This window comes from Silurus meridionalis, chromosome 10 (assembly GCF_014805685.1).
Source record: "Silurus meridionalis isolate SWU-2019-XX chromosome 10, ASM1480568v1, whole genome shotgun sequence".
Taxonomy (NCBI): domain Eukaryota; kingdom Metazoa; phylum Chordata; class Actinopteri; order Siluriformes; family Siluridae; genus Silurus; species Silurus meridionalis.
Window position 1 is genome coordinate 25,530,872 of NC_060893.1, and position 14,711 is coordinate 25,545,582.

Genomic DNA, 14,711 nt, shown 5'->3' on the forward strand with positions numbered 1-14,711 from the left:
TCTAGTCTTTTAACACGCTACAATCCGCCACGCTCCCTGAGATCTCAAAACTCTGAACTTCTAGTAGTTCGTCGAATAGCAAAGTCCACTAAAGGTGGTAGATCATTCTCACATTTAGCTCCTAAACTCTGAAATAGTCTTCCTGACAGTGTTCTGGGCTCAGACACACTCTCCCAATTTAAATGCAGATTAAAAACATATCTTTTTAGCAACACCTACACATAACACGTCTCACATCATAACCTTGTGCTCCAGAACATCTGATCACCTGCACATTATCAACTTGTGCTGTTAATATCATGAACAGCAGCTACGCTAATTTCTCTCCACTGCTTCTCTTTCTCTCCCCATCCCGAGACACCCTGAGGTTCCTCCAGCTCCAGTCACCTCCCACCTCGTGATGATTATGGACCTTTGAAGAAGTAGATGCCGAACTCGCAAACATTCCGAACCATCTTGAGATGTACCAGTGCCAACTGAATCCCACTGCATGTGTGGAGTTTTGACATTGGACCTTCTGGAGTGTTTAAAGGCTCTGGCATGGAGAAGCTGATGCTGGATCTGTGATGATCACAAATGCTGAGCTCATAAAACTAGACTGTATAAGACTGCAGAAAGAACATAACTTATAATCTTATACTCCAGTGCTCATGTTAGTTCTCACTCTCCAGTGTTTTGTACTGTTGAAAGATTTATGATCACACTCTTGATGTCACCCAAATGAGGTTGGGTTCCCCTTTTGAGTCTGGTTCCTCTCAAGGTTTCTTCCTCATAACATCTAGGGGAGTTTTTCCTTGCCACAGTTGCCACGGCTTACTCATCCGGGATAAATGCACACCATTCACCTTAACTGTTGATTTCTGTAAAGCTGCTTTGAGACAATGTCTGTTGTGAAAAGCAGCTATACAAATAAACTTGACTTGACTTGAATAATAATAATAATAATAATAATAATAATTCGTTACATTTATATAGCGCTTTTCTGCAGCACTCAAAGCGCTTTACATATGAAAGGGGGGATTCTCCTCAACCACCACCAATGTGCAGCATCCACCTGGATGTTGCGACGGCAGCCATATTGCGCCAGAACGCCCACCACACACCAGCATATTAGTGGAGAGGAGATAGAGTGATATAGCCAATTAATATGAGGGGATGATTAGTAGGCCAGCGGGCAAGTTTGGCCAGGATGCCGGGGCACACCCCTACTCCTTTTCGAAAGACATCCTGGGATTTTTTAATGACCACAGAGAGTCAGGACCTCGGTTTAACGTCTCATCCGAAGGACGGTGCTTTTTTTTATTTATTTATTTTTTTTATTATTATTTTTTTTTTTACAGTATAGTGTCCCCGTCACTATACTGGGGTGTTAGGACCCACAGAGACCACAGGGTGAGCACCCCCTGCTGGTCTCACTAACACCTCTACCAGCAGCAACCTGGTTTTTCCCAGGTGGTCTCCCATCCAAGTACTGGCCAGGCTCAACCCTGCTTAGCTTCAGTGGGCAAGCTGTCTTGGGCTACAGGGTGATATGGCTGCTGACTTGACTTGACTGACCAATCGGTGGCGCAGCTCTGATGACGTCAACATGTTTACGGAAGCGGTTATGGGATTCATCGGGAGACTAGCGGATGATACAGTGCAGAAAACCACTATCAGAACGTTTCCCAACAAGAAGCTGTAGGTGGATAAAACCATCCGCGACGCTCTGAGATTCCGCTTCGCCGCCTACAACACGGGGCTCGACACCGGGGACATGGATGAATACAAGGCTGCATCTTACAGTGTTCGCAGAGCGGTGAAGGATGCAAAGCGCTGCTACGAGAGGAAACTAGAGTCACAGTTTCAACATGGTGGCTCTAGGAGCCTGTGGCAGGGACTAAGGACAATAACAGACTATAAAACACTATCTTCTATAATGGTGAATGCGGACGCTTCTCTGGCAGACGAGCTAAACACCTTTTACGCTCATTTCGAGGCTGCAGCTAACCATGCTAGCGGTGCTAGCGGCACAACCAGCATGCATGCCGAGAGAGCCGGAGAGGTAAACACGTTTACCATCTCAGAGCATGACGTGAGGAGGGCATTCAAGAGAGTGAATACCAAGAAGGCAGCAGGACCAGATCGCATCACAGGTCGGGTTCTGAAAGCCTGCGCTGACCAGCTAGCACCTGTTTCACTGAGATATTCAACCTCTCCCTGGAACAGTCTGTTGTCCCCTCATGTTTTAAACAGTTCACCATTGTTCCTGTCCCGAAGAAACCGCAGCCCGCCTGCCTTAACGACTACTGCCCTGTAGCCTTGACCTCAGTAGTGATGAAGTACTTCTAGAGACTGGTCAGAGACTTCATCACTCCATCACTTCCAGACACACTGGACCCATTACAGTTTGTGTACCGTCAGAACTGTTCTACTGACGACGCCATTGCTCATCTCCTCCACACCACGATGAGCCACCTGGACCAACGAAACAGGAATTATGCAAAGATGTTGTTCGTGGATTACAGTTCAGCGTGTAACACCATAACTCCCTCCACACTCACCTCTAAGTTGGAGGTCCGCTGTGTCAAGTCAAGTCAAGTCAAGTCAAGTCAAGTTTATTTGTATAGCGCTTTTCACAGCAGACATTGTCTCAAAGCAGCTTTACACAAATCAACAGTTAAGGTGAATGGTGTGAATTTGTCCCTGATGAGCAAGCCGTGGCGACTGTGGCAAGGAAAAACTCCCTTAGATGTTATGAGGAAGAAACCTTGAGAGGAACCAGACTCAAAAGGGGAACCCATCCTCATCTGGGTGACATCAAGAGTTTGATCATAAATCTTTCAACAATACAGAACACTGGACAATGAGAACTAACATGATTACTGGAGTATAAGATTATAAGTGATGTTCTTTCTGCAGTCTTATACAGTCTATATGGTTAGTAGCTCCGAGTTTTATGAGCTCAGCATTTGTGATCACCACAGATCCAACATCAGCTTCTCCATGCCAGAGCCTTTAAACACTCCAGGAGGTCCAATGTCAAAACTCCACACATGTAGCGGGATCCAAATGGCACTGGTACGTCTCTAGATGGTTCGGGATGTTTTTTAGTTCGGCATCTACTTCTTCAAAGGTCTGTAATCATCACGAGGTGGGAGGTGACTGGAGCTGGCCAAACCTCAGGGTGTCTCGGGATGGGGAGAGAAAGAGAAGCAGTGAAGAGGAATTAGCGTAGCTGCTGTTCATGATATTAACAGCACAAGTTGATAATGTGCATGTGATCAGATGTTCTGGAGCACAAGGTTATGATGTGAGACGTATGTTATGTGTAGGCTTTGCTAAAAAGATATGTTTTTAATCTACACTTAAACTGGGAGAGTGTGTCTGAGCCCCGAACATCATCAGGAAGACTATTCCAGAGTTTAGGAGCTAAATGTGAAAATGCTCTACCACCTTTAGTGGACTTTGCTATTCTAGGAACTACTAGAAGCCCAGAGTTTTGAGATCTCAGGGAGCATGGCGGATTGTAGCGTGTTAAAAGACTGGATAGATACATGGGAGCCAAACCATTTAGTGCTTTATAAGTGAGAAGTAATAGTTTGTAGTCTATTCGAAACTTAACAGGAAGCCAATGTAGGGACGATAAGATCGGGGTTATGTGATCATATTTTTTTGACCTTGTAAGAACTCTGGCTGCTGCATTCTGGACTAACTGAAGCTTGTTTATTAATGATGCAGGACATCCACCTAGTAACGCATTACAGTAGTCTATTCTGGAGGTCATGAACGCATGGACGAGCTTCTCTGCATCGGATATGGACAACATATTTCTTAGCTTAGAAATATTTCTAAGGTGAAAGAAGGCTGTTTTTGTAACTTGATTGATGTGATTTTTGAAAGACAAGTCGTTGTCTAAAATAACACCCAGGTCTTTTACCGTTGAACTAGTGGTTACAGAACATCCGTCTAAATGCAGGTTGAGATGCTGGAGCGTCTGTATACTAGTTTTGGGCCGATGAGCAAAATCTCAGTCTTATCAGAATTTAAAAGTAGAAAGTTATGGGTCATCCAATCTCTTAGTTCCTTAACACACTCAGTTATCCGGGTTAATTGAGCTATATCGCCTGGTTTAGATGAAATATATAGCTGAGTATCATCAGCATAACAATGGAAGCTAATTCCATGCCTTCTAATAATATTTCCTAACGGAAGCATGTATATTGTGACGAGCAGGGGTCCTAGAACTGAACCTTGCGGCACGCCATAATTTACTTGCATTAGCCTGGATAGCTCTCCATTTAAATCTACGAAATGGTAACGATCGGACAGGTAGGATTTAAACCAGTTTAATGCCTGTCCCTAAATGCCGATGTAATTTTGTAAGCGATCTTGGAGGAGATCATGGTCTATAGTGTCGAATGCAGCACTAAGATCTAGTAAAACCAACAGCGAGATGAAGCCTTGGTCTGAAGCTAAAAACAGGTCATTAGTTATTTTAACTAGAGCAGTTTCTGTGCTATGATGGGGCCTAAAACCTGACTGAAATTCTTCAAAGATATTGTTCTCTTGCAGGTGGGAACATAACTGGGCAGCGACAATCTTTTCTAAAATCTTAGACATAAATGGGAGATTTGAAATTGGTCTGTAATTTGATAACGTGTTTGGATCCAGATTAGGTTTTTTAATGAGGGGCTTAATAACTGCTAACTTGAGGGATTTAGGGACGTGACCTAAAGATAGTGAGGAGTTAATAATATTTAGAAGAGGTTCACCAGTTGTATATAACACTTCCTTCAGTAATTTAGTAGGAATTGGATCTAACTGACATGTTGTTGATTTAGCTTTGGCAATAACATTATACAGCTCTTCCTGTCCTATACATGTAAAACAGTGGAGTTGTGGAGTTGAAGGTAACACTGTCTCAGGAGATGCTGTCAGAGGTTGAACTGCCACAATTGTTTTCTAATGTTATCTATTTTTCAGTGAAGAAAATCATAAAGTCCTCACTACTAAACTGTGATGGAACACAATTTTCAGAGCCCTGATTTGTAGTTAGTTTAGCTACAGTACTGAAAAGGAACCTGGGATTGTTTTTGTTGTTTTCTATAAGTTTGCTCAGGTGTTCAGCTCTAGCAGCTTTTAGCGCCCGTCTGTAGCTGAGCATACTGTCTTTATACGCAATTCTAAATACCTCCAATTTAGTTTTCCTCCATTTTCTCTCAGATTACGTGCTGTTCTCTTGAGGGCATGTATGACTATTATACCAAGGTGCAGGTGCTTGTTCTCTAACCTTTTTTAACCGGATAGGGGCAACGGTGTCTAATGTGCTAGTGAGGATAAGGTCTATGTTCTTAGTTATCTCATCAAGATTATTAGTAGTTATGGGTTTAGTGAGAAATTGAGATAAATCAGGCAGGTTATTTATGAATCTGTCCTTAGTGGTTGGAACAATAGTCCTACCAGGTCGATAACGTGGTGCAACACGGCTAATCTGCTCTACCGGTAGTGTGTACAGTATGAGGTAATGGTCTGTGATGTCATCACTCTGAGGTAAAATATCTATATCAGTGACGTCTGCTCCGTGGGATATTATTAAGTCTAGTGTGTGGTTAAAGCGATGAGTTGGTCTGGTGACGTTTTGTTTAACCCCAAAAGAGTTTAATAAGTCAACAAATGATAATCCTAGAGCATCGTTTACATCATCTACATGAATATTAAAATCTCCTACAAGCAGCACTTTATCAAAATTGATGAAGAGATCTGATAGAAAACAAGCAAACTCTTGAAGAAAATCAGCGTAGGGTCCTGGGGGTCTGTACACGGTGACCAGAGCTGTGTCAATGGATCTCTAACTTCCTGACAGACAGACAAGCCGTACGGGTGGGAAAACACACCTCATCCACCCTCACCCTCAGCACTGGCGCTCCCCAGGGTTGTGTTCTGAGCCCCCTGCTTTACTCAATGTACACACATGACTGTGTGGCCACATCCAACTCCACCACCATCATCAAGTTTTCTGACGACACTGTTGTGGTGGGTCTGGTCTCCAACAACGATGAGATGGCCTACCTACAGGAGGTTAAAAACCTTGAGAGATGGTGCCAGGAGAACAACCTTTTCCTGAACATCAGCAAGACTAAGGAGTTAATCGTGGACTTCAGCACAAAGCGGAAGTGGTCTAACCAACTGCTAAACATCAGCGGGACCCCAGTGGAAAGAGTGGACAGTTTCCGGTACCTGGGTGTTCAAATCACACAGGATCACACAGGAACATTTCATTGTCACACCAACAGCCTGGTGAAGAAGGCCCGGCAGCGTCTGTACCATCTGAGATGCTTAAAGGACTTTAAACTTCCCTCTCAGGTGCTTAAGACTTTCTACACCTGCACCGTTCTATACAGTGCACTTTATATTTATTTTATTTTATACCACACCATACTGCACATGGACACTTTATGGACACTTTACACCACACCACACAACACACGGACACTTTATGGACAACCCACCACAAAAATTGTCTATTGTTTACACTTTGTTACACATTGTTTACTGTTTCACTGTCTACTGCTATAAGAATTTTTTTGTATATACATTTTTCTCTTTGTTTCACATACATATATCTTTATATATCTTTTATATCTTTATATTCTTATATTTTATTTTATATAGTTTTTTTTATACTTTATACTTTATTTATCTGCCTTCTTTTCTTTTTCCCCATCCTATTCCCTTATGCCACACTGTCGTATAAAGCATTTCATTGTATGTCGTACCCTGTATGTATGTGTATGTGATGAATAAAATTTTAAATTTTATTTGAGTTTCATGATGGAACGAGACGCTGGGTCAAAACACTTTGGGAATGCCCCCACATTGTCCATGCTCTGAATCAGGTGTAAAATCCGGCCAATAGGCAAGTCGTCACATCATCAGTGGCGCGTAAACCAGGAATCTACAAAACGGCTAAGCGATGGTAGCAACATTAGCTTCTGACGAAAGAGAAGGGAAGCACATGCAGGGATGCAAGGAGTAGGGCTCGAGATGTAGCATCTCGTTCCTTCAGGGAGCTAGGGTTACATACGTTATCTGGAGACGTTCACTTTCAGGAACTCGAGCTGTGCCAAAACAATTTGGGAACAAACATACCATCACACCATACAAACTAGTCCCTGCCTAGTGTGTCTGGCCACCACCAGCGTGCAGGGCAGAGGAGCTAGGAGTAGCTCTGATGTCAAGGTTGTAAAACCTGACAAAGGTCAAAAGGACCAACCCGCAGCGTTACACAGGGGCACCCCTGCGGACCAGGCCATAGAGGGGCCATACTCCAGGTCGAATGAGCCGAAAGGAGTGGGATGATCAGAGGACTCATAACCAGAGAAAATCGCATCCACTATTCACCTGCTGGGAGTCTGCCTATTGGCTGGAAAACCAATCCAATGAGGGCCAAAGCAGACAAACATTTGCTCTGACTTCCTCCAAGGACTCGTCTTGTGGAGGTACGTATTCAGTGCTCGCAATGGACACAGTCGAATCTGCTTCTCCTGTGGGGTACAGGGCCAAAGAGGTGCCACAAAGGGGAAATGTACTCTTCAAAACTCCCGGGAGCAGCGCGATGGGAGGGAAGGTGCACAGATGAAGCCTCGGCCACATCTGGACCATGGCGTCCAACCCCAGTGGGGCTGGGTGAGAGAGAGAGAACCAGAGGGGACAGTGCAAGGTCTCCAGAGTCGCAAACAGATCTACCTGGGCTCTGTAATACCTCATGGTGGAGCTTCCATTCCCTGGGCCTCGGCCCTGGGATGTGAATGGCTTTCAGTGAGAGGAGTTCCTCTTGGGACAACAGGAGGACCCGGCATGCCAGCCTGTACAGGGGGCGAGATCAGAGACCCCCGTGGCATTTGATGTACGAGACCACCAACGTGTTGTACACATGGACCAGCACGTGGTGACCTCTCAGGTCTCGCAGAAAGTGTTTAAGTGCCAAAAGCACAGCCATCATCTCCAGGCAGTTTATGTGCCATGAACAATGTAGCTCGTCCCACCGACCTTGGGCAGAGTGGCCACTCATGACCACTCCCCACCTTGTGAGGGATACATCTGTCGTTAGCATTATGCGATGACAAGGCACTCCCAGGACGGGGCCTTGAGACAGATACGTGTGTTCCCTTCATATATGAAAGGTCAAAGAGCTTGCCTCGAAACCTTGATAGTAGTTCAACCCGTGGAACCGAGGTGGAGAGGACCCGAATCAAGTAGTGCCTCTCTATTGCACGCAGGACCCACCGAGATATGTCTGGCAGCTCTTCCCAAGCTGCCAGGAAATCCCTCAAGGGAGCCTCTCAAGGCTGACCTTTGACCCTCGCAGAGTGGCTGGAGCAGTGCCCTATAGCCGTTGGAACCTCCTGAGAGGTGACGGGATTACTCCAACTGCCACGATCTCTTGGGCGGAAAATGGAGGGGGACATCCGCTGGAGGGAGGTGGCGCTCCAAAGCACATCCTGTGGCAGGGCTAACAGCGTGGCCTCCTATGCCAAGGCATCCGATCAGGGAACAAAGAGAGCAGCTCAAGTTCCTGAATGGGAACTCATTTGGGATATTGCTGAGAACCTCCTGAAACCGTGCACTCCTCCAGTGTGTGAGGCTTTGTCCTGCACACCATGTCCTTTGCCGAGCCCCACAGGAAAAAATCACATGCTACTATTTGAATTTCAAGGTGACCTTCATGGCCACTATCCACATTAATCTGATGTATTTTTAGAGTCTACATAGAGACCATTTTTAGCAGATGTAAGTGGTACCAAGTAAAGAGACCTCCATTCAGATAAAATAGGCATCAAGATGATCTGGAAAGCAGAAGGGGACCGCTAAACATTTAAATCCTTTGTCAAACAAAATTGTGTAAAAAAAGTTTTTTCTTTCTCTTCTTCATCTTGCTCTAATTTTCTTGTAAGCATTGTTGGTGGATCTGTGTAAAGAAAAGAAACATAATAAATCCATATGGACCATCTAAAAAGAACACCAGTGATGTGAGCAGATTATTGAATAAATAAATAAATATACAGGAAAATATACAGGAAGTAAAAACCATGTGGCTAAAAACAGCCTAAAACACACAGGGTTTTTTTATTTGCAGTGAATCAGCAGCTCTAATTCTCAGAGTGCTGGAGGTACAGTGATGTGTGGAGAAATGGCCAACCTGCTGTCTAACATTATTCTTCAGATGTTGATTGGTGAGTTCAATCACATAGTAACAGATTGTAAACTGCAGATGAATGTTATTAGCCACTGTAGTTGTGAAAGTCTGAGAATGTTTAGGACTTTAAATGTATTTATGAACTTTAGCTGGTTTGGACAGAATCTGATGTATTGTTCTTTTCAAGGTTTCTTCATACCGTGTCTCTTTGAAATTGCTTCTACTGATCATGTATCTGTTCATCCTGGAGAGAACATCACCCTGCTCTGTAACATCACTGATTATAGTGAGATATTGTGGTATCAACTGAGAGCTGACGAGGTGAAGCTGCTGATATCTGCTGAAAAAGGGAGGGTGAAGAAAAAATATTTGCTCAGTTATAATGTAGATAACAGGTCCTTTGATGTAACACAAAGCAGCAGTTCAATCAGTTTAGTGATTATTGGAGTTCGAGAGACGGATCTGGGGTTTTATTACTGTGGAGGACGAAACAAAATGAAACACATTCAGTTTGGGAAACCCATCAGACTGAACTTTCCAGGTCAGTAACTAAATTTTATTCAGTCTGATCAATGCAGTCTGATTTTGTTTTAATATAATATAATGTTATATAGTTTGAATATGTGTATTTATAATTATAAATATTATTATTTCAAGGATTATTACATTAACACAACAATCTGAACTTTTACATTTTTGATTAATTTGTTTAAAACACTATTTTTTATGTTCAGTTTTTTTGGCTTTAGTGTCTAAAAGATATAATTATCTACAGTAATTAGATTAAGGCAATAAAGAGATCAGATATGAGAATAAAAGTTCAGTGCAGATGATTAAACTGTTTCTGACCGTGACTGCTGTACAGAGTATAAATGACTGTCTGGTCTCTGTGTGTGTTTAACACTAAATTATCATTATAAATGAGCAGAATGTGTCACAATCTATCAGACGATCAACATCTGGATTCTCAACATCCAGACACACAGAAGTCTGCATCTCCTGCATTCTATGGAATAATTATTACCATAATCTTACCATGTGTGTGTGCTGTCTCTGTTTCCCTGATCATCATCTGCTCCTGTCTGCACTGTTCCAGACTACAAGGTGAGAAGTTCCAGCTTAAAGACCAACATTCACACACTTCACTCTGTCACACACACTTTCCTTTATTTAGGACACTTCCTGTTGTAGCATGCAGCAGCTCTTCTACACTACTGCAGCATGAATGTGTGTCATGAAAACATCAGTTATTGTGAAAAGCTATGGAGTGAAATGTGTGCAGGCTGAAACAATGTGTTTGATATTTTTTTATATTTGTTGTTTGTCTATTCTCTTGTTTTTCAGACATTTGTGTTTCTACCTGCTGCTCAAATCAGAAGGTACTGTATAAGACAGATGAAATGATGAAATGCACTCACAAGTCAATTCTAAAACCAAGTTATTATCAGAGCAGACTGAACATGCCACATTATGAGTTGTTTTTCTCTGCAGGATGTGGACGTGCACATGTCTGATTTTACCAGTGTGGCCTACACAGTGTTTCCTGATGGCTTACAACCAAATGTTGGCATGACAATTAGCAAAAAAAAAAATGGGGTGAGCTACCATAAAGAGCTACATGATGGTCTGGTAATTGACCTACCCTGACCTCTTGCCCATTTACTGTCTATCATTTTGGCTTCTGATTTGGATTTGCTTGCATGTAAATAAATATATGAAATATTATGCGTAGGTTTTGTCTTCTACCAAACATAAAAGTGTTGTGTTATATTACTACTGAATTGCTTTACATTTATTTTCAGTTGGTTGGTTTATACGTGTTGGTTTATTGATTGTTGTGAAGGAAGACATGCAGATAGTTGAAAGAGGCAGGGGGGTATGGAGACAGATGACCTCTGTGGTGACCCCTAATGGGAGAAGCCAAAAGAAGAAGAAGGTGGTGTGTGTATATATATATATATATATATATATATATATATATATATATATATATATATACACACAGTGAGTATATAAGTATTTGAACACCCTGCTATTTTGCAAATTCTCCCACTTAAAAATCATGGAGGGGTCTGAAATTGTCATCGTGGGTGCATGTCCACTGTGAGAGACATAATCTAAAAAAAAAAAAAATCAGAAATCACAATGTATGATTTTTTTAACTATTTATTTGTATGATACAGCTGCAATTAAGTATTTGAACACCTGAGAAAGTCAATGTTAATATTTGGTACAGTAGCCTTTGTTTGCAATTACAGAGGACAAACGTTTCCTGTAGTTTTTCACCAGGTTTGCACACACTGCAGGAGGGATTTTGGCCCACTCCTCCACACAGATCTTCTCTAGATCAGTCAGGTTTCTGGCCTGTCACTGAGAAACACGGAGTTTGAGCTCTCTCCAAAGATTCTCTATTGGGTTTAGGTCTGGAGACTGGCTAGGCCACACCAGAACCTTGATATGCTTCTTACAGAGCCACTCCTTGGTTATCCTGGCTGTGTGCTTTGGGTCATTGTCATGTTGGAAGACCCAGCCTCGACCCATCTTCAATGCTCTAACTTAAGGAAGGAGGTTGTTCCCCAAAATCTCGCAATACATGGCCCCGGTCATCCTCTCCTTAATACAGTGCAGTCGCCCTGTCCCATGTGCAGAAAAACACCCCCAAAGCATGATGCTACCACCCCCATGCTTCACAGTAGGGATGGTGTTCTTGGGATGGTACTCATCATTCTTCTTCCTCCAAACACGTTTAGTGGAATTATGACCCAAAAGTTCTATTTTGGTCTCATCTGACCACATGACTTTCTCCCATGACTCTTCTGGATCATCCAAATGGTCATTGGCAAACTTAAGACGTGCCTGGACATGTGCTGGTTTAAGCAGGGGAACCTTCTGTGCCATGCATGATTTCAAACCATGTCGTCTTAGTGTATTACCAACAGTAACCTTGGAAACGGTGGTCCCAACTCTTTTCAGGTCATTGACCAGCTCCTCCCGTGCAGTTCTGGGCTGATTTCTCACCTTCCTTAGGATCATTGAGACCCCACGAGGTGAGATCTTGCATGGAGCCCCAGTCAGAGGGAGATTGACAGTCATGTTTAGCTTCTTCCATTTTCTAATGATTGCTCCAACAGTGGACCTTTTTTCACCAAGCTGCTTGGCAATTTCCCCGTAGCCCTTTCCAGCCTTGTGGAGGTGTACAATTTTGTCTCTAGTGTCTTTGGACAGCTCTTTGGTCTTGGCCATGTTAGTAGTTGGATTCTTACTGATTGTATGGGGTGGACAGGTGTCTTTATGCAGCTAACGACCTCAAACAGGTGTAATAAATTTATTGGATAATAAATGTAGTGGAGGTGGACATTTTAAAGGCAGACTAACAGGTCTTTGAGGGTCAGAATTCTAGCTAATAGACAGGTGTTCAAATACTTATTTGCAGCTGTAGCATACAAATAAATAGTTTAAAAATCATATATTGTGATTTCTGGATTATGTCTCTCACAGTGGACATGCACCTATGATGACAATTTCAGACCCCTCCATGATTTCTAAGTGGGAGAACTTGATGTGGGCTAAATAAAAAGAATAGAAAAATAAGCTACAGCTACCTGCATAATTGCTTAATCCTCCTTCAACATAACAAAAAGCAGGTTGCACTTCTTCATCTGCACTGATCCTGGTTATATGACAACATTACACTGAACTGCAACACCACCTACATCACTGTGATGATCCAGAATGAATGATATTTCTGCATCAGGCACACAGAGAGAGAGAGAGAGAGTGGTGCAGGCCCAAGGAGTCACTTTTTAAGTTATTGTGGGAAAATGCTAAATCAAAATGATGTAATAATATTCTTATAGTTTGTTCTGCATATGTCCAGAGTGATAATGAAATTATATGACAATATTAATGTGAGGACACAAATACAGGACACAAATGCAGTAAATGTAGAATTAGTTTTAATTATTCTTTCACAAGACATTGTATGTAATAATGTGAAAGCATCACTGCACCGTAGACACAACGACTTCCAGTGAACCTCTTCTATTTTTCTGTTTTGCCTGTTTTTCAAAAAAGGGTTTTTCCACTCGTTTGTCCACTTGTTATCAAGACATCAAACCGAACTTTTGCAATGTTTTCACAAAGACGGTTTTAATTGACGGATGTTTGAATCATCAAATTTTTTGTTGCTCGATTTAAGACTTGGTGCATCAGTAAAACAAATGTTTTGTGATAAAAAAAAAAAAAACATTTCTGTGTAGTTTATTATTTTTTAGATCTGTATAAATTTGTGTTGCATTAAAGGTTTTAATTTTGCTGCTTTTATATTCATTTATTTATATTTGTAATAAAAATGGTCAATTAATTGCACATTAATAAAACGGGTGCCGATAAAATTTATTTTCATTAACAACAAACTCAACAAACTTAGTAATGTAACTGTCATGCGCAGAGAAGCCGAAGTATAAGCAACAGCGTTTGTTCAATATAATAGGCAGAGCCAACACAAATACTCGCTGTGTCTGAGAATAATCCGGTGGTGTGCTCCGCGAGCGCGGTCCACGAAGTCCCGAACTTATATATAGTCAACGGTGCGCTTCAGAGGAAGCGTGGCTCTAAGGCAGCAACGGAGAATGGTAGCGTTGAAAGCGCATGCATGGGAAAACATCACCAGGAGGATCGGGGCTATCCGGGGTGAGCTTTGGGAAGGAAAGCGCAGCGGTGGAGAGAGTGAGGAGTCAGAGAAGAAAGGCATGTAGCGGGATACGCAATAAGAGCTAACACATACCACCATGAACCTCAGGTGTGCCCAATAAACCCTGATTTTCCCCGCTTCGCTTTCAGGGAGACGTGGAGGCGAGCAGTCACCTTCCTGGAGACTGTGGGGCGAGCTGTCACCTTCTGAGGAGCCCTGGGGCGGCGGTAAAATGTCCCTTTCGCGGCCAGGCGGCGGTTCGACATCCCTTTTGCAACCAGGCGGTGGTTCGACGTCCCTTTTGCAGCCAGGCGGCGGTGAGTGGAGATGAGCTCATGGGGACTCTCTGGAGCGGAGAGGAGCTCTCAGGGTTGCTCTGGAACAGAGAGGAGCTCTCGGGGTCACTCTGGAATGGAGAGGAGCTCTCGGGGTTACTCTGGAATGGAGAGGAGCTCTCGAGGACGCTCTGGAGTGGAGAGGAGCTCGCAGGGACACTCTGGAGCGGAGAGGAGCTCACAGGGATGCTCTGGAGCAGAAAGGACCTCTGTGGAGACCTGGAGCGAAGCGGATTCGTCCTGGAGGTCTTGGAGCAGGGTGGAGCTTTCCGGGAAACTCTGATGCGGAACGGAGGCAGCAACGGAGAATGGTAGCGTTAGAATCGCATGCGTGGGAAAACAGCACTGTGAGGATCGGGGATATCTGGGGTGCACTTTGGGAAGGAAAGCACAGCCGTGGAGAGGGTGAGGAGTCAGAGAAGAAAGGCACGTAGCGGGATACGCAATAAGAGCTAACACATACCACCATGAACCTATAATAACCGACAGGGAGTGTGGGTGAATG

At 43.2% G+C, this 14,711-nt stretch overlaps 1 protein-coding gene across 1 annotated transcript; it reads left to right on the forward strand.

Moving 5' to 3' along the window:
* Nucleotides 1-9,163: 9,163 nt before the first annotated feature.
* Nucleotides 9,164-10,903, forward strand: LOC124391998. Its single transcript, XM_046858694.1, has 5 exons — nucleotides 9,164-9,215; nucleotides 9,366-9,719; nucleotides 10,127-10,282; nucleotides 10,523-10,557; nucleotides 10,670-10,903. The coding sequence occupies exons 1-5, from the start codon at nucleotides 9,173-9,175 to the stop codon at nucleotides 10,823-10,825; spliced, it is 744 nt and encodes a 247-aa protein (XP_046714650.1). The 5' UTR covers nucleotides 9,164-9,172; the 3' UTR covers nucleotides 10,826-10,903.
* The last annotated feature ends 3,808 nt before the right edge of the window (nucleotides 10,904-14,711 follow it).

What these genes read in the sequence shown, in the direction of transcription:
- LOC124391998 (XM_046858694.1), top strand. Translation starts at nt 9,173, where the DNA reads ATGGCCAACCTGCTGTCTAACATTATTCTTCAGATGTTGATTG. An exon ending in CATCAGACTGAACTTTCCAG is followed by an intron (nt 9,720 to 10,126) that starts GTCAGTAACTAA and finishes ACAATCTATCAG; the next exon opens with ACGATCAACATCTGGATTCT. An exon ending in CCTGCTGCTCAAATCAGAAG is followed by an intron (nt 10,558 to 10,669) that starts GTACTGTATAAG and finishes TTTTCTCTGCAG; the next exon opens with GATGTGGACGTGCACATGTC.